Source organism: Heptranchias perlo, chromosome 16 (genome assembly GCF_035084215.1).
Source record: "Heptranchias perlo isolate sHepPer1 chromosome 16, sHepPer1.hap1, whole genome shotgun sequence".
Classification (NCBI taxonomy): Eukaryota; Metazoa; Chordata; class Chondrichthyes; order Hexanchiformes; family Hexanchidae; genus Heptranchias; species Heptranchias perlo.
In genome coordinates this window covers 34,460,385-34,486,714 of record NC_090340.1, presented here as the reverse complement: position 1 = coordinate 34,486,714, position 26,330 = coordinate 34,460,385, and the positions used below count along the sequence as shown (strand labels likewise).

Sequence of the window (26,330 nt, the reverse complement as noted above, 5' to 3'; positions counted from 1 at the left end):
CATCATGCCTGTGCACACAAGCTGACCTTACTAGGTAAGAATCGCTCCCAACATATGGGTCCTAGAAACTCAGAGGTGGTTACCTTCATCTCAAAAATACCCCTTGACTCAGCTAATTTGTAGCCTGATCAAGAGCGAGCCACTGCATCCTATATTGGTGTTCTAGATCCTAAATCCATTCCTAATTAGGTGAAATTCAAAGCATTTCACCCAGGGAACTGGCGAGCTGCTATAGACCTGAAAGGACAGTTCTGGAATTGCCAGAGGTCCATCAGAAGCTTATTAAGTACAATTTCAGGAGGCAGCAGTATCAGTACTAGGTACTCCTCTTCAGTCTTGCCTCAGCAACCTAACTTGATTAGCAAAATTCTATGACACCTTACCTGTAGTTCTTAATCTTGTATGTAGAGGAATAAACACCAAGAATTTCTTTGGGTCTTCTCACCAACTTCAGCAAGGTTTCCAAAGTTATAGCAGTCAGAAGCCCTGAGGAAATTCCAGGTATTAGTTTCCACATCACACAGCATTGCCTTAATTGTTTTAAAAATAAGTCAATAAGAGGAAGACCATTGGAAACAGCTGGTGATATCAACTTTTATTGGAGTTTAAAATGCAAATAAAGCATAAACACAATAAATCAAGTTGCAGGCAGAACAGTATTATAAAAAGTTTAACCGTAACCCTTACACAGCATCATTTACTGTACAACAGCATGGTTTAAAGCATCAGGAAATGGGTCTACCACAAAGCTAACTTAAAAGGATCTAAGGTTGGGAAGGGGGGGGGCGGGTGGAGAAAAAGTGACTTTGGATGTTACTTGCAAATCAAGTTTGAGTGTGTTGACAAGTAATTTTAAGAGGCAGTACATTGCACATTAAGTGGCTAAATTCCACATACTTCACACAATAAAACACCCATAACAAAGACAAGGGATTTGTATGACTGAGTTACCAGTGAGACAGCTGCAGTACTATACCTCGTTATGCAAGGATATTTTACAGGTAGGTTCCTTTCATGAAAGTGGGAACAATATTATAACATTTTGCAACTGAAGTAGAATTGCTCCTAAACCTGCATCATTCCATTTAATTTTGTAGCATACTGGAAAAAGTGTATTAGAACAAAAGTTAAGTTCTATTACACATTCACAATAGTTTAAGCCAAGTTTGTCATAAGCATCCATTACTATCATTCAAAAATGGCTTTGCATTTAGTCATCTGGTAGAAGTATTTACACTACTTGCATTGCATTTTGGGAGAGTTTCTGGATCAATATCCTTACTAGGTTTTTTTGCACAAATGAGTCAAAAAGGTTCACACTGAAGTTCATAAGAACAATTTAATCCAAGAGTAGATGCTAATTCAGATACCTAAACAAATAATTTGCTCATACACTCCTTTGGAAAGGTATTCCCACAAGCAGTTTGACATTTCAACCTCACTGCATTGTAGGAGGGCATCTTTTGCATGTTGGTTAAGTTGTGTTTTGGGAAGGGAGAGAGAAAAAAAAAACAAAAGCTATACTTTTCTGTAGACTCAGAACTTATCCATGTGTAGACCATTTAAAGTAATCCAGTTACTCCTAGCACATTAGTCACTATACAATGCAAATTAAGTTTCTCAACTGCAGAGTTCAACCTTTACTATTTTACTTTTAAACATTAAATACTGTTAATATGCATCATGTAGTTGTGTCCATGTAACACTGTCTAAATAATGGCATTTATGGAGAGCCAAGGCTGCTTTCCTTGAAATGAAACTGAAATTTGAAAAATATTAAATTTCTGCCTTCTAGTACACAAATTTTAGTGTTGTACACAAACTGGTTTAGTAGTATTCTAAACTATCAACTCTTAAAAAGGAGCTAAATGTATAGTAATTCAGTCTCAGGTCATCCCATGTTGTAAAGCTGCTAGTTAGAGGCAGAGTGTCTGGGTCACCCTAATGACTGCATCAAATTTAGTGCTAGGCATCGGAGTTCTAGACAATATGTGCTCCTAGGCAGCCCTAATCAGTTTTTTTAAAAAAGCACAAAAAGGTTACAGAGTACTTTAGTGTGTTAATTCACTAGATACAGCTAAATGGGGGAATGGGGGGGGGGGGGGGGAGGAGGAGGGAAGAAAAAAAGAGGTATGATATTTTCAACAGAAGGCAAAATTGTTTGAAATTACACTTTTATTAATTGCAAAACAAAGTGTTTAAACCCATGGCTACAACATTTGCAGGGGGGAGGGGGGGGGGTGGGGTGAAGAAATTCAAAGTTTCCACTTTAAAATTAGGCTGTGAATAGGTCTCATATCATTAAGTATAGCTGGCCAGTTCTAGTTACTGGGAGTCACTTGAAAGATTTACAGTTGGTAAAATTATTTTAATCTAGTCTGCAGACACTTGGAAATCTGCACATGACTATGACCACAACTGAACCTTCATTTACAGTGAAATGACAAGTCTATGTTGAAAACATCTCAGGTAAGCAGCTGCAAGTCATTAAAACATGATCAAACATTAAATCAAAGCAGGACCAAGTGGAAGTAGTACTGATTTATCCTGTACAAAATTTAAAAAGTGCGCAACTTATTGCATTTAAGCAAAATACTAAACTACAGAACTTTTAACAAGGTAGGTAGAATAGACTAAGCTTGGCAATTCTTAAGTCAGCTATTCACATCCAACTACCAATAAAATGTTTTGAAGCAGGCATGTCTAAGGTAGCAGAGTCTTTTTTCAAAAAAATTGAGGCAGAGGCTTTGACGTTTACATTGTATTCATGCAGCAGCTCCAGCCTACCTTCTCCGTAGTAGTGGGATGTCTGACCCTTTTGTTCCATTTCTTTACGATTAAAAATATTCCCCCAAAGACAAGGGGCAGCAAGATAGTGTCATTGATTGAGGAAGCAAATGTTGGAGGTGGCAGAGGAAGGCAAAAGCAATGGGAGGGGAAAGCAAGAGGCCAAGTGTCTTACAGTATTGTTTGTTCTAATAAGGTTTTGGATAAACTTTGAAAAATATAAATCTGCAGATGTATTGAAAATTGAAGCACTTTCCACCTTTAGATATAAATGTGTTGATTTTATGCTAAATAACTAATGAAAGTGCATTAATGTTGGTTCAGTTATCAATTATATAATGACACTAGATACTGCAACTCAAAGCATTTTAGGGATTTAGAAAGTACTTGTCACTTAAAATAGTTTTAACATTTCAACTTGAGTTTAGTACTTAATAGACATCTAGAAGACTTAAAGACTGGATATACAGTATAAACATCTAGCTTGTAAACTGAATAGGATATTAAATGAACTTAATGGCTTTGAGGGACCAGTTGTATAAAAGGGAGGGAAATTTTTATTTGATGAAAAACTAGCAAGTTCATAAAAATAGCCATACACAGAAAATTTACACAAAACAGCAGCAATTCTATGTAGTGACAAATACGAGAAAAGCAGCAACTTAAAACTGCCCAACATGGCTTGTCAGTAAAGACAATCAGAACACAAAACGGTTTAACACCTTTTAGCTGACAGTACAATCAAAACGAACTACAACACAAGATTGTAGCACTTGCATTTCAGTTTTTATGCCCATTTTCTTTAGGCTCATAGCACTATTTTCTACAAAAGAGGGTTTTTCTGTTCAGTGGTTTACTGCATTTATAATTAGTGTTAACTTTTACTGTAAGCCAGTTCTGCATGTTACCATCATGACCCAGACTTTGATCAATCCAAGAAGCCAGTCTGATAAATGCCCAGCAGCAAAAGATGTTGTACAATGCCTCCAATATTCAGAACTCAATGTACAGCATTTACTGCCCCAATACTGGCCCCAGACAAGAGATTGAGTGAAATGTCATAGTTTCAACACATGGAGATTGTTACATTGATTCCCAGGTTGCCATTTTCTGCAAAAAGCTGTGCAATGCTAGTGTCAAAGACCAGACAGTCACTATTCATAATTGCTGTGGCAATACCCTCATGAATTGATCGAGGAGTTGCTTCCCAAGTCAGTCGACGTCTGTGGCCATTGAGTTCGAGTCTATAGGCAAAGTTTTCAGCTTGTTTGCGTGTTCCAATTAGTTGTACTATAGCAAAAAACTGTTGGTGGCCATCATACTTCTCCTGTTTTTCTAAGACCAACATGAAATGGAAGCCAAAACATGACTGCATCATAACCCAATCTACTGCACCTGGGAGGTTAATGTCTGTGGCCAGAAAAACTATGTCCTCGCCCTGCAAGGTTGTAATGGACTTGTGTTGATGCATCAGATGTGGCATTACAGCATCCAGAGAACCCTGCCATTTACAAGAGGCCCCGGGGCAAGGACACGAGTATGGCCTGAACTCACAGAGTTCCTCATGGTCTGCTTTCTCTGTATGTGGCAGCGTTATCTCACAACCTGAAGAGGCATATTTACAAGGGAACAGTACAGAGTTAGCCACTTTTTCCATAGCCAAGTTGCGAATGGAACCCAACGGGCCCCTGCAAGTGGGACAGCATGTAAGCTTAGGACGACAGTTGCTGCAGACGAGGTGGCCACTCTGGCACTGAAGAATTGGTGGCAGCACATAGTCAAAGCACACTGGACACTCAAAAAGACTTGCTAAATCACTATTGGAGGCTGTGGTTCCTGTCAATGCAGGGACTCTCTGGGCAGGAGTGCACTTTGATGTACCTGTAGGGAGTGCTGTGGCAGTCTGACGACTCATTTCTGAAAAGAGGAAAAAGGAAAAGCAGTTAGAATGGCAGTATTTACTTATTCCACAAAAAAAAAGGCATAAACTTTCAGCCAATTTGGTAAGTATGAATCCCTCCATTTTCTATCTCCATACTATCTTTGGTCAACTGATCCTGCACCCAGACATTTACCAACATTACTGAGCTGACTTCTAGCAGCCATGGTACTCTACCTTACATTACCCTCCCCATAAGGTGTGCACCCATCTATTTCCCTATAGCAGTGAGTGAAAGTGTGACTATGCTCTGAAATAGATAAAAGATCAAACTCACCTCCATCACTGCAATACCAGCACATTGCTTTAATAGATTGGTTGTGGTAGGGTTTTTCTCTGCTTTTGCCCACCACCACATAAAATTAGTTAAGTGCATACACATGGCTGCATATAAACAAGACTAGTGAGAACAGGGGCAGGAGATGTTGCAATACCAGTTATAAACTTGTCAATTTAGAAACAAATACCAAAGTTCCCTATTGTAAGACCGCTTTACAAGGTGTACTTTTGTTAAATGGAAGATTCTAGTTAGAAATTGATGCAAGTGCTAAAAAGATGCACTGTATCCAGAAGCTTTCTGCAAAACTAAAAAGGCACTTACTTCAAAGGGCACATACAATTTAGCTTTCTAATGCTCTTTCGACCTCAGCTGTGTTTATCAGAGATAGATGTCTCAGGATGTAGGTGACACTGACACGCACACATTTATTATCCATTCTTAGTTGCTCTGAGGGTGATGTGCCTTCTCCTTTAACTGCTGCAGTCCTTGTGATGGTAGATAGAAAGTCCAGGATTTTGACCCAGTGACAAAGGAACAGGTGTGTATATCCAAGTCAGGGTGATGTAGCACTTGGAGTGGAACTTTGAGGTGACAGTGTTCCCAGACAGTGCCACTCATCCTTCTCGATGGTAGAGGTTGCAGGGCTGGGAGGTGCTGTTGAAGTAAGTGTGGCAAATTGCTGCAGAGTACCCTGTAGATAGTACATACTCAGCACAAATAGTGGAAGGGTGGATAGGATTCAGTGGCAGACATTGATCAAGCAAACTGTTTTGTCCTGAATGGTGTCGAGCTGGAGTATTATTGTGGCTGCATGAATCCAGGCAAGTAGTCCATCACTCCACTGACAAGCCATGAGGTGGAGAGTCATTGAGTCAGGAGGCGATTTCACTCATACAAAATACATGAACCAATTTCAATGTAAAGCCAACTACAAAGCAGAACACTTCTTCCCCCTACACATATAGATATTATGCTTTAAGAATCTACCAGCTAGACTTATGACGCTGCTCACAGTGAGTTGAAGTTTTCTTTTTAAAAAGATGTTATGCCAAGTATTATCAGATTCACTAAATTCTCAGTATTGGGGCAGCCATTGTATGAAGTCTCAGGATCTAATTGCAATATTTTCAGTGGAGGGTCCCATGAGCACCAGGGAAAGAGGGCAATAGTTCAAGGAACATAGACAGGACTTGAGATTTCAGAGCTAGATCCTACGATCTGGGTGCATTAGGATCAGGGAGCACCGAGAAAGGGTCTGGCAGGACTGAGGTGTTTGGGTGGGTTGGAAGCCCAAGAGAATAGGACCCAAAATTGCCCCTTTCAAAACATCAGACCCCAACCTCCCAACATGTTCCCACCCATCAACCTTATCCCTAATGCCCAACGTCACTCAGAAAAAAAAGTGATCAACATCGCAACACTGGCACTACACTGCCATTTTCTGCAAAAGGCTATCTGGATTAATTTAAACTAAAACCACTTCAGGATAACATTCCTCTACCAGTTTTGGGTTCAAACTGAACTTCACCCTTGCAATTCTAAGAATGAAAACAGTCAAAATAGGAAGAGTGCAACAAATGAGTAAAATTCAGTTTTAAAAGTTTTGAAACAATTCAGTTTTCTAACTAGTTAATGAGTTGCCTATCAGATTACAAGCTAGACAGAAGGACAATATAACTCAAGCATGCAGTGCCCTACTTAGCATTTCACACTAGATGGCATAATGGCAAGTATTACATTTTATTGAAGTTTTTCTAATTAAAAAAAGCTCTTATATTAGTTTAAATAACCGGTTGAAAGACAAGTGTTGCCAATTCAGCTTTTTGCCAGGAAGAATTGCTTTCTGCTTTCCACATATGTAGCAACATCAGCCACATGAACAAGGGAAGATTCAATATGCTCCCTATAACTAAATTAATTTTAATATAGCTAATCCTTCACTATGGACAATGGAGCTTTAGCCTGAAAAAAAGGTTGAAAATAATTAGTATTTTCAGTTAGTATGAATCTCAAGTAATATTGAAGATAAAAATTTGATGCTCAATTTAAAAGTGAAGGCAGATTTCAACAGGGATACTGTTATCTGGTTTAATTTACTTTTTAAAACTGGAGTCATGCTCCTATTTTGGCACAGCTTTAATAGATCAACTGTGGAAACAGCTGAATATATATTTTTTTAAATTGTTGCTAGCCTGGAAAGATTGTCAGACAAGTACAAGAATTGATATGCATTGATAGAACTACAGATTACTTCTGGCTAAGGAGCAAGTTTTAAAACTGGTTGTGATTAAAAATGTACATATTGCACAGGTTCCTTACAGATTATGTGCTTGGTGACATTCAGTTGTAAACATCCAAACCCTATACCAACATATCAATTGTTACAGGAGCTAGTAGATTAGCCATTATTGCAAGAGTTCTTTACAATTCCAAAATACACAAGAATTTACAACTATAGATCCTTAGGCTAGAGTCTTCTATTTATCTGAGCAAAAACAAAGTTTTCCTTTCAGGATTTTGGTCCCAAACTAAAGAATTACACCTTCCCCTTTCTAAGTACATAAAAATCAACATGGATTTACTAGTCATGAGCAGCAGCTAAAACCAAATTTGGCTTACCAGCACAAACAGTGGTCCATCCTTGTATACTTAAAAGTACTTCTAATTTAAATGCCCCAAGGGAACCACATTCCTAGTAGGCTAGTCATGAAAATAGGAACAGAAAAAAAAAAACTAGGACGCTCCTGCACTTTGAAACACTGTTCAATTTGTTTGCTGTGGAAAAAAAAGCAGGAGCCCTCATCTTGTGATTCACAAAAAGGAATGTCTCAAAGAATGCTTTTGTACCAGGCCCCCACTGCAATTCATTCAACTATGACAAAGCCCTTGTCACTCAAGATGGAGTTCCCACTGAACAATCCAACCTTTGGCACAACAAACTTCATTCCAACCACTCACTGTAGTCCAGGTTGAACAGCTACTCGTATCATGCAAATCTGTCACCACCTAGTATAACTTCAAATAATGGATATCACAAAATCCAAATTCATATGAAAGAGTGGTTCTGCTCTCCAAATTTAGTTGCCCCTTCCCATTTATTTACAGTCACTAAAGGCAAAGTTCAAAACGCTGCAAAATTCACAGCACTGTCTATTCAGTAGTAGTGCATTATAGGTAACACTGAAATTTTCCCACTGTTGGCCTGAATCAGTATGGAGTTCCAGATATTAACTTGTGACGTGTTGGTACAGAGAAAAAACTAGATGAGACAGAAGTCACTTATACCAACTCAAGTGCTTCTAAGAGCTCTGCCAATGGCTTCATGGGAAGAGAACTGCTTACTGTGGCTCTGAGCACTAAATACTAGGAAGGATCCAGGTTTTATAACCAATCTGTGCTGTATTGGATGATCTTAGCCGATGAGTGCTACAATCAGTACCCTAGCTAGAAAAAGAGGGGGGAAAAGAATCTTTAGGTTTCTACTTCTGATTACAATTCAGTGACCCATGGAAGAGCGCACACATGGACGTTGACAAGGACAGGATCAAACTCAGTTGTCTTATGTCCCACTCATTAATAGCCTCCCAACCCTTACTGCCTGGGTTCACAGTGAATACCCACTTGGGTGAGAAATGTACCACAGAATGACACAGCAACTTAAGAAAAGGGGAATAAAAGTCAATTTTCAAGCCAGTTTCAATAAAAGCTGAACCATTATACCCTTTGAGATCCATTCCACTTTCAACATAGTATCTTAATGAGTAAACAATTTACTAATTTGATATATTAACTGAAGTTGGTCGAAATTATTAAGCCAATCACTGCTACTTACAGAAGTTATTCATCATTCACAAGAAACAACAGCATTGCATCACTCAAGGCCAGGCTGCACTAATTAAATAAAAATGACCATAGAAAACAAAAAGGGACACAACTAAAAGATAGAAACAGAATCCATATGGATTGAAATAAAAGATAAGGAACAATCACACTAATAGGGGTATATCACAGACCACCTAATGGTGGAAAGGAGTTGGAGGAAGAAATATGTAAGCAAATATGCAAAATGAGTAAAGAACATAGAATAATCATGGGAGATTTTAAACTACCCCCAAATAAACTGGCAAGAAAAGGTAGGTAAAGGGGTACAGGGAATGGAGTTTTTACAATGTGAACAAGACCCCTTTCTTACCCAGTATGTAAAAAGCCCAAGAGAGGAAGTGCTGCTCGATCTGGTAATGGGAAATGAAACAGAACAGGTAAGTATTGGGGAACATCTAGGCAATAGCAATCACAACGTAATACAGTTTAAGATAAGATTGAGAAGGGTATAAGACAAAGACCAAGTAATAACATAATTGGAGTGGGAGTAGGCCATAAGGCCCCTCAAGCCTGGTGCGCCATTCACTATCATGGGTGATCTTCAACCTCAACTCCACTTTCCCACCACATCCCCATATCTCGATGCCCCTAGAGTCCAAAAATCTCTCTCAGCCTTAAATACTCAACAACTCAGCACCAAGACGATGCCCTCTAGTTCTAGACTCTCCAGCCAGGGGAAACAGCCTCTCGGCATCTACTTTATCAAGCCCTCTCAATTGTCTACATTTCAATTAGATCACCTCTAATCCCTCTCAACCCGAATAGTGGCCCATTCTGCTCAATCTTTCCACATAGGTCAACCCTCATCCCAGGAATCAATCTATGGTAAATATATCCTTCCTTAGGAAAGGAGACCAAAACTGTACCAGTATTTCAGGTGTGGTTTCATCAAAGCCCTGTACAATTGCAGCAAGACTGCCTTACTCTTGTGCTCCAACCCCATTGTAATAAAGGCCAACAGACCATTTGCCTTCCGAATTGCTTGCTGTACCTGCACGTTAACTTTGTGTTTTGTGTACAAGGACACCCAAATCCCTCTGAACGTCAACATCTAATAGTTTCTCAATTTAAAAAATTCTGTTTTTCTATTCTTCCTACCAAAAAGTGAATAACCTCATTTCACTACATTATACTCCATCTGCCACCTTCTTGCCCACTCACTTAACCTGTCTATATCCCTTTGCAGACTCAGTGTCCTCCTCACAGCTTACTTTCCCACCCAGGTTTGTATTGTCAGCAAACTTGGATACATTACACTCGGTCCCTTCATCTAAGTCATTAATATAGATTGTAAATAGCTGAGAAAAAATGATTTTAAGGGGATGAGAATGGAACCAGGAAAAATTGGAATTTTTTTTACTGACAAAAGAAATAGAACAGCAGTGGGAAATATTTTAAACAGCGATCAAGAGTTCAGGAGAAATATATCCCATTAAAAAGAACAAACTAGCCAGTAATGACGCACCATGGATGAAGAAATAAGGGCAAAATTGAAACTAAAGGAGAAGGCATACACTAAGTACGGAGACGAAGGAGAGGACGACAAAGGGAATACGAAAAAGGTTAGGAAAGTCAAAAAAGGCAAAGAGAAACTATGAAATTAAATTATCAATATAAAAATAGTAAAGTATTCTACAGACACAAATAACAAAAGATAGGGATAGGGCCACTGAGGGATACACACGATAAACTCACCAGATAATGATAGTGAAATGGCAGAAATATTAAATAATTTCTTTACCTCAGTATTTACCAAGAGAGACTAACAGTAGGCATGACAAGAGATCAAAAAAGATGTAAAGACATTAAGCTAGAAGGGGGAGATAATTGATAAACTAATCAAGCTTGAGGATAAAATCCCTGGTCTGGATGGATTGCATCCATGCATATTCGTTAGGGAAGAGGCACTATTATGTGTATATAAAAATTCTTTAGAAAAGGGAATAGTGCCAGAAGACTGGCGGACAGCTAATGTGATCCCTACATTTAAAAAAAGGGAAATAGAACAAGTCCAGGAAACTATAGACCAATTAGCTTAATGTCACTGTTAGGAAAGATAATGGAATCCTTACACAAAGATGTTTTTCTATTATATCTATAAACTGAAAATATAATGAAGTCAGCACGGATTACAAGAGGGAAGGCCATGCTTGGCTAACCTTGTTGAATTCTTTGAAGTAGTAACAGGAAGGGTAGACAAGAGTAATGCAGTAATGTAATATATTTGGATTTTCAAAAGACCTTCGATAAGATACTGCATAGTAGACTCCTGAGTAAGGTTAGAGCACGTGGATTCAGAGGACAAGTAGCAGAATTGATAGCAAGCTGGCTACAAAACAGAGTAGGGGTTAAAAGGTAGTTACTCAAACTGGCAAAAGGTGGGAAGTGGTGTACCACATGGAATGGTGCTGAGACCACTGTTCATTATTTACATAAACGATTTAGACTCAGGTATAAGCACAATTTCAAAATTTGCAGGCAACACCAAATTGGGGGGTGATAAACTTGCAGATTGGGTGTGTAATTGGCAAATGAATTTTAATATAGATGTGTGAGGTGATATTTTGGTAGGAAGAATAAGGAGGCCACACACACCTTGGAAAATTTGAGTCTAAATGGGGTAGAGAAAAGGCATTGGGGCCGGGGGTGTACATATTAATAAGGCCATTAAAAAAAGCAAGCACTCTAGAGGGATAGAACTGAAAAGCAGAGAAGTTATGTTAAACTTGTATAGAACCTTGGTTAAATCACACGAAGTATTGTGCACAGATCTGGTCTCCATATTACAAAAAAGGATATAGAGGCACTGGAGAAGGTGCAAAAAAGATTTACTAGGATGATACCAGAACAGAGAGGTTATACTGGTCAGAAAAGTTTGAGCAGGTCAAGGCTCTTCTCTAGAAAAGACTGAGGGGTGACCTGATAAAGAGGTCTTTAAGATAATGAAGGGGTTTGATAGGGTAGACGTAGAGATGTTCCCACTTGCAGGGGAGACCAGAACTAGGGACCATAAATATAAGATAGTCACTAATAAATCCAATAGGGAATTCAGGAGAAATTTCTTTACCCAGAGTATGGTTAGAACGTAGAACTTGCTACCACAAGGAGTAGTCGAGGCAACTAGCATAGATGCATTTAAGGGTAAGCCAGATAAACACGTGGTGGGGGGGGGGGGGGGGGGGGGCAAAGGAGACGAAGAGGAGGAGAAAGAAAATGTGGAGAAAAGGGAGGAAAATAATTATTGGTGTGAACCCAACTCAGTAGCTTAACAATGGGCCTGAATGATACTTTTTAGTTCTCTGCCACCATTTGAAATTGAGTAAAAATATCACCTTACATGCCCTCAAGACATCCCAAAGCACTTCACAACCAAGTTACTGATTTTGTACACAAACATGGCAGTCCCACAAACAGCAATATGAATGACCGGTTAATCTGTTTTGATGGTGTTGACCAAAGGCTGAACATTGGTCAGGGCATGATAGAAAACTCCCTGCTCTTCAGAAAAAGTGCCTGAGATCTTTTATATCTCCCTAAACAGGCAATACAGGCTTCATTTTAAACATCTGCTCTGAAATAGTACTTTTATTTTTCTGTACTGCACTGAAATATCAGCCTAGAATGTGCACTCAGGTCCTGGAGTGGGGCTTGAACCCAGAACAGTTACTTACTTAGCACAGATTTTTTTTTAAATAAATCACATGCACTGAATTTGGTTGATTATTTTCTGAATCTTTACTTCAGCTCAAAACAAAAAAGTACTCATGCAATTAGAAGCATTCTGGCTATAATGAGTCAGGTGATCAATACCCTATTTATACCACATATTAGCAACTAAAACTTTTAACTTGATCTGTGTCTAGTCCCAACTTGCATTCTTAGTTTAGATTTTAGACTGCAAGTTTAAAGTTTAAAAATATTACAGCAAACAAAACGACTCTTCTGTAGTAACTAGGATGGAATTCTGGGTACAAGAGGCTAACACAAATAAAATTACACAACCCCCAGTATCACATTTTCCAGTCCCAACTTCTCACTAGTGTAGTATAGAGATACAGTATCAGGTCTCTGCTTTCCTGTTGGACTGTGCCCTGGTTGCTTGTTATGTCTTTTCAGCAAAGATACATGCAATTCATTATTCAAATTACCACACATAATCCTAGCTAGTTTTTTTTTAAATATTCGTTCAATGGTGTCGCTAGCGAGGCCAGCATTTATTGCCCATCCCTAATTGCCCTTGAGAAGGTGGTAGTGAGCCACCTTCTTGAACCGCTGCAGTCCGTGTGGTGAAGTTTCTCCCACAGTGCTGTTAGGAAGGGAGTTCCAGGATTTTGACTCAGCAACGACGAAGGAATGGCGATATATTTCCAAGTCGGGATGGTGTGTGACTTGGAGGGGAACGTGCAGGTGGCGGTGTTCCCATGTGCCTACTGCCCTCGTCCTTCTAGGTGGTAGAGGTCGTAGGTTTGGGAGGTGCTGTCGAAGAAGCCTGGGAGAGTTGCTGCAGTGCATCGTGCGGATGGTACACACTGTAGCCACTGTACGTCGGTGGTGAAGGAGTGAATGTTTAGGGTGGTGGATGGGGTGCCAATCAAGCGGGCTGCTTTGTCCTGGATGGTGTCGAGCTTCTTGTGTTGTTGGAGCTGCACTCATCCAGGCAAGGGAAGAGTATTCCATCACACTCCTGACTTGTGCCTTGTAGATGGTGGAAAGGCATTGGGGAGACAGGAGGTGAGTCACTTGCCGCAGAATACTCAGCCTCTGACCTGCTCTTGTAGCCACAGTATTTATATGGGTGGTCCAGTTCAGTTTCTGGTCAATGGTGACCCCCAGGATGTTGATGGTGGGGGATTCAGCAATGGTAATGCCGTTGAATGTCAAGTGGAGGTGATTAGACTCTCTCTTGTTGGAGATGGTCATTGCCTGGCACTTGAGTGGTGCAAATTGTTTACAAAGTAAGCTAACTACCAATTCTAGTGAGTGATCACTAGAGGGTGCAGTAACTAATATTTAAGTGCCAGGTAATGACCATCTCCATCAGCAAAGGCCCAGGTCCAACCACCTCCTCTTGACTTTCAATGGTACCACCATTGTCAAGTCCCCCACCATCAACATCTGAGAGTCAGCAGTGACCAGAAACTTAATTACTATATCAACACCTTGTTACAAGAGCTGGGCAGAAGTTGGGTATTCTGAGTCAAATGGTTCAGCTCCTGACCCCTCAATGCCCCTCCACCAGCTACAAGGCTCAAATCAGGAGTATGATTAAATACTCACCACTTGACTGGATGGGTGCAGCCACAAGAACACTTGATAGTCGAGATGACCTAGGGCAAAGCAGTCCGCTCGATCAGCACCATCACTAGACTCAATATACACCTGCTCCACCACACTGTGGCTGCAGTATGTAGAATCTACAGATGCACTGCAGCAACTTGCCAAGATTACTTCATTAGCACCTCCCAGTCCTGCAATCTCTAACATGAAGGATATAAGCAACAATATCATAGGAACACCATTCTGACTTGGACATATACCTCTATTCCTTAAATCACTGCAGGGTCAGAAACCTAGAATTCAAGGTCTACAGTAGTTCCTTAAAGATGTCAACACAATTCAAACACTATTTTCTTAGGACAAGAAACAGGCAATAAAAGTTGCCCACATCCTGTGCATTAAAAAAAGCCAGGACAGTTCTGTATTAGAGCTTTGAAAGCTGTCTATAAAAGCAGAGCCCAGCACCTACAAGGACCTGCACCCTAGTCCAAATATTAATACTGGATAACATTGCACACAAATAGAAAAGCCTCTGGAGATGAACACAATCAGGTTACCAATTTCACACTATAGGAAAGGCATTTGAAATCCAACTTCAATCTGAACCCTACTGACTCCACCTTGGAGATTTAAAATCTAACCCCCTCAACTCATGCAAACTCAAATTTGATATTGAAGATTACTTCATTGGGAAATTCTCAGCCACACTTGTCCACATGACTAAGCACTCACCATCTCCCCCACCCCCAAATCCTAAATTTCAGTCCAAGGTGTTGTCACAATTTCTCAACAGAATATTACATCCTCTGGCTTTGGACAGGTGAGAAAGGCGAACAGGAATGCAAGTTTCACTAGTCACATTCCAAAGGCTGAAATTTTATACACTGTACTTACTAACTCCCTTTACAAGAGTCAGCTTTGGCATAGGCTTTAAGGAAGGCCATTTCAAAACAAAGAGCAAGGAGCCAATTACATTCTTCATTACCACCTGACAGGAAAGCCTCAGGCTCAACTGAAGAATGTGAAGGTTGACTAGCATCTTCGACAAATCTTTTAAAAAGTCTGTGGGGATGCTGACACTATTCAAGAAAATCACTGTCCTCCATATACCAAGGTCCTATCACATTGTCCACAGGGAGATGTTTCTTCTAGCCAGATCACCTGGGTAAAATAAAATGCTGTACCTTTTATAAAGTATAAACAGGAAAAATAGCTATAACCATTGCCTACTAATCTTAATAGGTGCAACCATTCAGCATTAATGCCACATTTTCCTTCACTTCACCCCACTGACAGCAGTCCCAGGTTCAGTAGCTGCATTGTAAATGCCTTCAAAAGGCTCTGGGGCATCCCTATTGGAAACTGCTTCTTTAAGAAGTGCCAGAGGCAGGGCAATCACCTTTTTCCCCCCAAACAGCTCCACCATTCAGGTCAGGGGGACAAGTTCTGAATCAGTTCCACCCCTCCCATTCACAATCACTCCAGTGCCATTTAATCCAACCTACAACATAAGTAGATGAGTTTCTACAGCACTGAAACACAAACAGTACTGCAAAATCACTACAGAATTTAAAAAATGCTATTAACTGTTGATAGCTATGGTACTAATATGATGCATTGATATTCAGATGAGATTTGACATGTCCAGCCCAATATTTACTCCTCAACCAACAAAAAATCTGGTAATTTTTTTTGTTGCTGTTTGTGGGACCTTGCTGTGCATAAATTAGCCACCGAGTTACCAACCTTACAACAGTGACTACATCAAAAACTTCATCGGCGGTAAAGCGCTTTGAAAGTCCTGAAGTCATGAAAGGTGCTATATAAATGCAAATTATTTCTTTCTCCTCTTTACTTGTTGAGCAAACTACTTAGCAGGGTGAAAGTGACAGCATGACTAAAGTAATCCTTCACACATCTGTGAACAATAGATATTAAAGCAGCTATCCTCACTTGCAGACCTGGATAGAAACACTTCCTGTACAAGTTCAATAATCTACACTCTTTGGTAGTCACAATATTTGTGCCTTGAGAAGTAAATTTGGCAATACTCAACTATACAGTTCTAATAGTTCAGTTGGCTACTAGAAGAGAGCGTTCCAAGTAATAAACCATTGGCAGGCAGTCCTTCAAAACTACCTTTAGTTGCAGCCTAAAGGCAATCTTCCAGTATGGATGTGCCAACTTTTGAGTTATCAGAACCATGGACTGCACTCTGCAGATTGTCAAATCTGCCACATTCAAAGTCAGGAATATGTAAACGGAACAGATTAGTTGATTACAAAAGGTTCTTACATGGAGGCAATGCCATTCTTAGAACACAGGTTTTCCCAAATCTTAGTACACTGCATCAAAATAAAGCATTTTCAAAACAAGGTGATTTGAACCACAGGAATGCAGCAGGAAACATCCATTAATAAGGAAAACAAACTGCAGGCTCCATTGGGGAAGCCAGTTTTTTTTTTAAAAAGCAAAGAAAGTCACACTGCCTGTTGGGAGATGGGAATAAAAATCTGCTTACCACCAACTCATTCTTTCCTACAGCTGGTTTGTACTTCTGCACCCTATTTAGACCTTAGTTGAACATTGGAGGCACAAAAGGACTGCACACATATACAGCACTCACATTATACTTTTTTGTTTAAAAAAAATACATTTTCTCCCCTCCTGAAGACACTGACTGCAATTGCAGTACAGTTCCACAGGAACCAGTCACTCTCCAGTACCTCACCCAAGTGGATACACTTCACATGTGAAAAAGTGTCAGTGGGCTGCTGGACTATTGAAGGTGGGTGGAGGGGGAAGAGTCTATGGTACGATAACTCAAAAGTTGGCACATCCACGATGATGCAAATTTTGTCCTTTTTTAAAAAAAGGGAATTAATGCACTTCATTACAACTTAAATGTTAAAACAATGCTTCCATTTCCAATAATGAATCAGCTCAATGATACCAGTCCAATTCTATTGCAAGTAAAATGATGAGCAGCAGGCCATTAGGCTGTAACTAGAAAGGTAATTTTGAAGGATTTTCATAATCAGCCTTGGCAATGATCAATGTGGACAACTTGCGCATGATCCATTGCTTGCTAAACTCTTCCAGTACCTGAAACAGCTGTTATAAAAAGTATTGTCAAATCTACTTCTGAAGACAAATATAGTGGCACCCAGACAAGGTCTAAATACAAACTTTTCAGCTGAAATCACTGGTAACATTCAGAATACTAAAGGAAGTGGCCCTGGAAATAGTGGATGCATTGATCATCTTCCAAAATTCTATAGACTCGAACAGTTCCTGCAGATTGGAGGGTGGCAAATGTAACCCCACTATTTAAAAAAAGAGGGAGAAAAAACAGGGAATTACAGACCAGTTAGCCTAACATCAGTAGTGGGGAAAATGCTAGAGTCTATTATAAAAGATGTGATAACAGAACACTTGGAGGGCATTAATGGGATTGGACAAAGTCAGCATGGATTTATGAAAGGGAAATCATGCTTAACAAATCCACTGGAGTTTTTTGAGGATGTAACTAGCAGAATAGATAAGGGAGAACCAGTGGATGTGGTGTATTTGGATTTTCAGAAGGCTTTTGATAAGTCCCACACAAGGGGTTAGTGTGCAAAATTAAAGCACATGGGATTGGTGGTACTATACTGGCATGGATTGAAAATTGGTTGACAGTCAGGAAACAGTGTAGGAACATAAGAAATAGGAGCAGGAGTAGGCCAATCGGCCCCTCGAGCCTGCTCCGCCATTCAATAAGATCATGGCTGATCTGATCCTAACCTCAAATCTCAATTCATGTCCAATTTCCTGCCCGCTCCCTGTAACCCCTAATTCCCTTTACTTCTAGGAAACTGTCTATTTCTGTTTTAAATTTATTTAATGATGTAGCTTCCACAGCTTCCTGGGGCAGCAAATTCCACAGACCCACCACCCTGAGTGAAGAAGTTTCTCCTCATCTCAGTTTTGAAAGAGCAGCCCCTTATTCTAAGATTATACCCCCTAGTTCTAGTTTCACCCATCCTTGGGAACATCCTTACCGCATCCACCCGATCAAGCCCCTTCACAATCTTATATGTTTCAATCAGATCGCCTCTCATTCTTCTGAACTCCAATGAGTAGAGTCCCAATCTACTCAACCTCTCCTCATATGTCCGCCCCCTCATTCCCGGGATTAACCGAGTGAACCTTCTTTGTACTGCCTCGAGAGCAAGTATGTCTTTTCTTAAAGTATGGAGACCAAAACTGTATGCAGTATTCCAGGTGCGGTCTCACCAATACCTTATATAACTCCAGCAATACCTCCCTGTTTTTATATTCTATCCCCCGAGCAATAAAAGCCAACATTCCGTTGGCCTTCTTGATCACCTGCTGCACCTGCATACTAACTTTTTGATTTTCTTGCACTAGGACCCCCAGATCCCTTTGTACTGCAGTACTTTCCAGTTTCTCGCCATTAAGATAATAACTTGCTCTCTGATTTTTCCTGCCAAAGTGCATAACCTCACATTTTCCAATATTGTATTGCATCTGCCAAATCTCCGCCCACTCACCCAGCCTGTCTATATCCCCTTGTAGGTTTTTTATGTCCTCCTCACTCTCTACTTTCCCTCCCATCTTTGTATCATCTGCAAACTTTGATATGTTTCACTCGGTCCCCTCCTCCAAATCGTTAATATAGATTGTAAAGAGTTGGGGACCCAGCACCGACCCCTGCGGAACACCACTGGCTACTGGTTGCCAGTCCGAGAATGAACCATTTATCCCAACTCTCTGCTTCCTGTTAGCTAACCAATCCTCCACCAATGCCAGAATATTACCCCCAATCCAGTGATTCTTTATCTTGAGCAATAATCTTTTATGTGGCACCTTGTCGAATGCCTTCTGGAAGTCTAAATACACTACGTCCACTGGTCCCCCTTTATCCACCCTGTACGTTATGTCCTCAAAGAACTCAAGCAAATTTGTCAGACATGACTTCCCCTTCGTAAAGCCGTGCTGACTTTGTCCTATTAAATTATGTTTATCCAAATGTTCCGCTACTGTCTCCTTAATAATAGACTCCAAAATTTTACCCACCACAATAATAAACAGGTCTTTTTCCAGGTGGCAGGCAGTGACTAGTGGGGTACCACAGGGATCAGTGCTTGGGCCCCAGCTATTCACAATATATATATATATATATATCAATGATTTGGATGAGGGAACTAAATGTAATATTTCCAAGTTTGCAGACAACACAAAGCTGGGGTGGAATGTGAACGGTGAGGAGGATGCAAAGAGGCTCCAATGTGATTGAGACAAGTTGGGTGAGTGGGCAAGAACATGGCAGATGCAGTATAACATGGATAAATGTGAGGTTCTCCACTTTGGTTGTAAAAACAGAAAGACAGATTATCTGAATGGTGATAGATTGGGAAAAGGAGGTGCAACGAGACCTGGGTGTCCTTGTACACCAGTCGCTGAAAGCAAGCATTCAGGTGCAGCAAGCAGTTAGGAAGGCAAATGGTATGTAGGCTTTCATTGCAAGAGGATTTGTGTACAGGAGCAGAGATGTCTTACTGCAGTTGTACAGGGCCCTGGTGAGACCATATAGTGTGCAGTTTTGGTCTCCTTATCTGAGGAAGGATGTCCTTGCCATGGAGGGAGTGCAACAAAGGTTTACCAGACCGATTCCTGGGATGGCAGGACTGACGTATGAGAGATTGGGTCGACTAGGTCTATATTCACTAGAGTTTAGAAGAATGAGAGGTGACCTCATCGAAACATTAAATTCTAACAGGACTAGGCAGACTAGATGCAGGGAGGATGTTCCTGATGGCTGGGGAGTCCAGAACCAGGTGTCACAGTCTAAGAATACAGGGTTTGCCATTTAGAAGAGATGAGGAGAAATTTCTTCACTCAGAGGGTGGTGAACCTGTGGAATTCTCTACCACAGAAGGCAGTGGAGGCCAAGTCATTAGATATATTCAAGAAGGAGATAGATTATTTCTTAATGCTAAAGGGATCAAGGGATAGGGGGAAAAAGTGGGAACAGGGTACTGAGTTAGACGATCAGCCATGATCATTTTGAATGGCAGAGCAGGCCCGAAGGGCCAAATGGCCTACTCTTGCTCCTATTTTCTATGTTTAAGCATGGAAACCCTGACTAATTCTTCCCTCTGTAGGGCAGCAGCAAAGGCCAGCTGCAGCACACCCAATAACATTTTTGCTGGGATCAACTAAGTGAGCACTAACTGAGAAACAAACCTAGGATTTTTTTGGTCTGTATGGCTCAGTTGCACATGACTTTTATCAAGAATTTGGATTCCTTTAAAAAAAAAGTTTAAGATCTCCACAGTTTCCAGAGTGATTTTTCCATTGTAGCTACTGGACAAGGCTGCAAAACTATTCTAGGAAGGAGGAAGCAGCCATGTTTTTATGCATCCTCCCCAGCACCCATAATCACCCAAGGAGAGTCAATTTGAGTTAGTGGGCAGGGATGTCTGATTCCAAAGTAGAGCACAGACTACTGAATACGATTCTCTCAGAATACAATTAAGGTGGTTACAACGTATAGCAAAAGATGGTCAAGATTAAGAATTCTGGCAGAAAGAACTGGACGTAGAGGCAGAGTGTGCTAGGAAAGAATGAAAGTGAGGAATGGATACATCTGCAGAAATTGTTTTTTTTTTAATTTCGTGGAATAGACATTAAAACATAGCAGAATAGTTGGGACAGTGCACAAGGTTGAGATTGTGGTTGTCTGGTGTGTGGAGATATGGAAAGGAAAAAATTAAATTGCATAGTGGTACAAGCCGAGTGTAGAGACAACAGAACTAGGGAGACAAGCAAGACGACGAGTGCACAGAGAAAATGTTGCTCTAGCCCCGAACTCGCAATCTTTCTATTGTTTCTCTCCCACCATGCCCTATTTGAGGTTATCTTGTCCATGAGTCTCACATCCTGCTCTTTCAACCCTATTCCCACTAAACTTCTCTTCCTGGCCCCCATGCCAGCTAATATTGTAAATGGTTCCCTCTTCCCAGATACTGCCCCTCACCCACCCCACTTTCAAAACTGCCTTCACCCTCCTCCTCAAAAAGTCCACTCTTGACCCCTTTGTCCTTGCAAACTACCTTATCTCCAATCACCTTTTCCTCTCCAAAGTCCTTGAACACGTCACTTCCCAAATCTTATCATTCCCGCACATCCATGTTTGAACCTCTCTGCCCACCACAGCACTGAAACACCCCTAATCAAGTCACAGATGACATCCTCTGTGAACGTGGTGCACTACCCTTCCTTGTCCTTTTCGACCTCTGCAGCCTTTGACAGTCAACTACACCATCCTCCTTTAACGCCTCTCCATTGTCCAGTTGAGCAGAACTACCCTTGCTTGGTTTCACTCTTACCTATCCAGCCGTAGCCAGAGAACCTCCAGCAATGGCTTCACTTCCCATCACCACATATGGAAATGCAACGATCTATCTTTAGTCCCCTATTTCTCATTTACATGCTGCCCCCCAGCAAAATCATCCAAGGACACAGTCAGGTTTCTGGTATACAGTACATCTGGAATGCTGCGTTCAATTTTGGGAACCGCATCTCAAGAAGGATATATTGGCCTTGGAGGGGGTGCAGCGCAGATACACCAGAATGAAACCGGGACTTAGGAGTGTTAAATTATGAGGACAGGTTGCATTAACTTGACTTATAGTCCCTTGAGTATAGAAGATTGAGGGGTAATCTGATTGAGATGTTTAAAATGTTAAATGGATTTGGTAGGGCAGATGAGAAACTATTTCTTCTCATGGGAGGGGGGGGGGGGGGGGGGGGAGAAAGAAACCAAGAATGATGGGGATATAATAAAATTAGAGCTTGGCCAATTAGGAGGGAAATCAGGAAGCACTTTTTCACACAAAGGGTAGCAGAAATTAGAATTATCTCCCCCAAAACTCTGGATACTGAGACAAGTGGAGCTTTCAAAACTGATCAATAGATTTTTGTTAGGTATGGATATCAAGAGATATGGAGCTACAGCAGGTTAATGGAGCAGAGGTACATATCAGCCATGATCTAACCGAATGGTAGAGTAGGCGCGAAAGTTTAGCGGCTTACGCCTGTTACTAAGTTCCACACACATGCTGTGACATCCAGCTCCATCTCATCAACACCTTTCTCGACCCCTCCACTGCCTCTTATCAGACTCCTTGTCCAATATCCAGTCCTGCATAAGCCACAATTTTCTCCACTTAAACATTGGGAACACCAAAGCCATTGTCTTCACCCCGCCACAAATTCCCATTCCCTCACCATCGATTCCATTCCCCTCCCTGGCCACTGTCACAGGCTGAACCAGACTGTTCGCAACCTCAGCATCTTATTTGACCCTGAACCGAGCTTCCGACCCCACATCCTCTCCATCACAAAGACTGCCTACTCAGTAACACCACCTGCTTCTGCCCATCCTCAGCTTTTTAGCTGCTGAAACACATCCATGATTTTGTTACTTCTAGACTCAATTATTCCAATGCTCTCCTGGTTGGTGCCCATCTTCAACCCTCCATAAACTTTAACTCATCCAAAACTCTGCTGCCCGTATTCTAACCCACACCAAATCCCACTCACCCATCACCCGGGTGCTCACTGACTTACATTGGCTCCCAGTCCACCAACACCTTGATTTTAAAATTCTCGCGTTCAAATCTCTCCGTGGCCTCGCCCCTCCCCATCTCTAATCTCCTGCAGTCCTACCATCCTCCAACTCTGGCATCCTGTACATCCCCCACTCGCTTCATACCACCAATACCAACCGTGCCTTCAGCCATCTAGGCCCCAAGCTATGGAATCCCCTCCCTGAACCGTTCGCCTCCTTTAAGATGCTCCTTAAAACCTACCTCTTTGTCCCAGACTTTAATCACCTGTCCTTCTATCTCCTACTTTGGAGGTGTGTGAATTTCTATCTAATTCCACTCAGGAAAAAGTCCCAAGGAACTTCACATGTTAAAAGGCACTATATCAAAGTAATTTTCTTTCTCTTGCCACTTTTTCCCTCCTCCCTTAATATTCTACAATTCCCAAGTCCACCTAAGGCTGTCATACTTCTGTATCTGGAACGCTCAAACAGCTCATTCTCATGGACAGGACACAAGAAATTACTTCTAGTCAGATAAGCAAACTTTATCTCAAGAATTACAACCTTTCTTGTCTACTTTAGAAACCAAACACTATTCTTGTTCCTTTAAGCTACAAACGCACGATCCAGGTGATCTCCTCCTTGCCTGCATCCTCATTGTGCAGTGTGTTTTTTAAAAAAATTATCTCCAATAGCAACTCATTCTTTCCCAGGACTTCAATTCTGTGGGGCTCCACTTTCTTTAGTTTTCCTTCTTCCTACAGTCGCTGAGGTCTTTAAACAAGCTTGATGACATTCTCTCCTTCAATCTTGAAACTTCGTACTCTGCACTATAGACATTGGCGTTTTCCATAGGTTTCCTCTGTGGTCACTAAGATATCAGTAAAGCATAACTGAGTGTGAAGTTTTTGTACTATGTCCACTTGAACTGTGAAAAGCATCCTAAGGTGTACAAACTTGGGTTACATTGGAAGAAAGTATTCAGCTATGTGACAAACAGGTAAAGTATTGGTGGGAGCAATTTGAGGTGATAACTTAAAAATGTGACAAGTGAGCACTTAAATTATTAGCATAAATTCTTTCCAAACCACACTAGTTATCAGTAATAAGTCTAGTAGCAAAATTCAATAAAACTTTCAGAAGCCTAAAATAATCAAAAAATGTTGTAAACACTCATCAGGTCAGGCAGCAACTATGGGGAGAGGAAGGTAGGGTTAACATTTCAGGGCAAGGACCTTTCGTCAGAACTGGAAGATATTACAAATCAACGACTGAACACAATTCAGGGACAAAAAAAGGATGGCCTGCGATTAGATGGAGGATGAGCGCCAGCAGTATGGTGGAAGAAGACAAGCCACACCAGGGATGCACCCCAATGGCTGTGGACTGACTGGGTTTGGATGAGCATTCCCTGAAGAGCTGGTGCACCTATCCTACATCACCAGCACCTACTGTCCAAGAGGAAAATGGGAGCTGTAGTTAAGATCTACAGTTGTTAAAGTCAACTTTAAGGCCAGAGGGCTGTAGAGTACCTGGTAGAAAGATGAGGTACTGTGCCTCAAGCTTCATTGGAACAGTGTAGGAGGAGGGTGGAGAATTAAAGTGGCAAATGACTGGAAACATGGTCACATTTGCAGACTGAACAGAAGTGTTCAGCAAAGCAATCACCCAATCTGTGTTTGGTCTGCCCGATGTAGAGGAGACTATCATGAGCAGCGAATACAGTATATTAGGTTAAGAGGTACAAGTAAATTGATGTCTCACCCGAAAGCAGTGTTTGGGACTATGGATGGTGGCAGGGGAGGTGGTGAAAGGGTAGGTATTGCATCTACTGCACTTACACAGAAAGGAGAAGCTTCCAGGGGAAGGAAACTAAGTGCTAGGGATGATGGAGGAGTAGACCAGAAGATTGTAGAGGGAACGGTCCCTTCAGCATGCTGATAGGGGAGGGAAGGTGTGTTGGAGGGTGGTGGGATTGTATTAGAGGTGGTGAAAATGACAATGATCTGTCAAATGTAGAGACTGGTGGGGTGGAAGGGGGTACCTATCATGGTTCAGGGGGGGGGGGGGGGGGGGAAGAAAAGGAGGGTGAGGGCAGAAGTGCGGGAAACGGGACTGACACGGTCAAGGGCCCTGTTTACTAAAAGATGGAAGGGAATCCTCGATCAATATATCTATAGAGAGTTTTGACGATGTGTCTCCTCCCAAAATGTTACCTTTTCTCCTCCAGCTGCCAACAATCCAGCTTTAATACTTAAAAACCATTGTAAGTTCGCCCCCACCCCATTAGAGTCACCGTTTCAGTGGCTTTCACATAGCAACACAATTGGGTCTTTAAACATTTCCCTAGTATCTATAGTTACTTAAATCTGAGACCAGTGACTAAGCAACTTGATAGCCATTCAATGCACGCCGGTTACGTTTAAAAATTAGAAGTGGGGCGACTTAATAAAAAGTGCTCTCTGACGAAACCCAAGATAAACTAAGCTGGAGAATCCCTTTAAAGTAGGCCTAGTTTGCACCTGCTACATCTGAAATACGTCAACATGTACGTAGCGTTGGGGCTGCTGGCATTAAATACCACATGTACTTATTTTCACACGGGCAACTTACCGGTAACGGCTTTAAAAGCCACTACACTAGATCTCGTGAATTATATTAAAAGCAAAGCAACTGTCAACAAGGAACAAAGGATGGGTTATTTTTCGCCTACAAACATCTCCATTGTGTAAAACATACGTTAAATGCTTTGGACCACAACGGACACTCCGCCTACATGTATTTTTTTTCCCGTTGTACCACTACAAACAAAATTAAAAGCTACAGAGAACACGGTAGAAGTAACCAGACTGAAACAGATTGGAAGCAAAGACACTTCGCAGCCGTTCAGCACAGAGCGTTAAACCACCGCCACGTTTGTCGGGGTTGTTCCCGAACTTGCTACCGACAATGAGGTCGAATAAAAATATAAAGCCTTGTCGAACGAAGTGGACGGGGCAGCTGTTTACAAAAAAAAAAGGACTAAACTGCAGAGGGCCGCGGCCTAGCTAACCCCCGCCATGCTGGCTAGCGGCCTTTCGACACAACAAATAAACCCGCACAACATGTAATCGCGCTACCGCTTCACCCTCCGGGAAACGCGAGGAATGACGCCTCGAAGTGACGGCACTACATACGAATGGAAGCTCCTTGATATAAAGACACAAGGTCGGAAACCCGGACAACAGACTCGCCTGAGTCACGCACGCCTTGAGTTACTACAGCCACCCGGAGAACAATGTTCCGACCTCCTCCCTCCCAACAAAATAAATAAAACGTTTCCTTTGTGCTTTTAGCTCCGACTTATAAAAGCCTTACCTGCACTAAAATGCAAACTAAAGTCGCACCTTTGTTAAAAAAATATATATATATATATATTATCTTTATTTCTCCCCCTCGGCAGGCTAACCAGGACGCACCACCCAGCTCAGCGCGCCTCTGTCGCTTTTGTCCGGAGAGAAAACAACCGCCGCGCTCGAGCCAGCAGCAACAGCACGCGCTCACCT

General features: G+C 41.4%; 1 protein-coding gene across 2 annotated transcripts; it reads right to left on the bottom strand.

Moving 5' to 3' along the window:
- Positions 1-580: 580 nt before the first annotated feature.
- Positions 581-26,330, bottom strand: siah1 (siah E3 ubiquitin protein ligase 1). Of its 2 annotated transcripts, none has more exons than XM_067997923.1 (2): positions 26,143-26,330; positions 581-4,704 (listed from the first exon to the last, which is right to left on the bottom strand). In XM_067997923.1, the coding sequence occupies exon 2, from the start codon at positions 4,700-4,702 to the stop codon at positions 3,854-3,856; it is 849 nt and encodes a 282-aa protein (XP_067854024.1). In that variant the 5' UTR covers positions 4,703-4,704; positions 26,143-26,330; the 3' UTR covers positions 581-3,853. The 2 variants fall into 2 exon arrangements, with proteins under 2 accessions (XP_067854024.1, XP_067854025.1); XM_067997924.1 differs by lacking the exon at positions 26,143-26,330 and adding an exon at positions 5,328-6,375.

What these genes read in the sequence shown, in the direction of transcription:
- siah1 (XM_067997923.1), bottom strand. Translation starts at nt 4,702, where the DNA reads ATGAGTCGTCAGACTGCCACAGCACTCCCTACAGGTACATCAAAGTGC.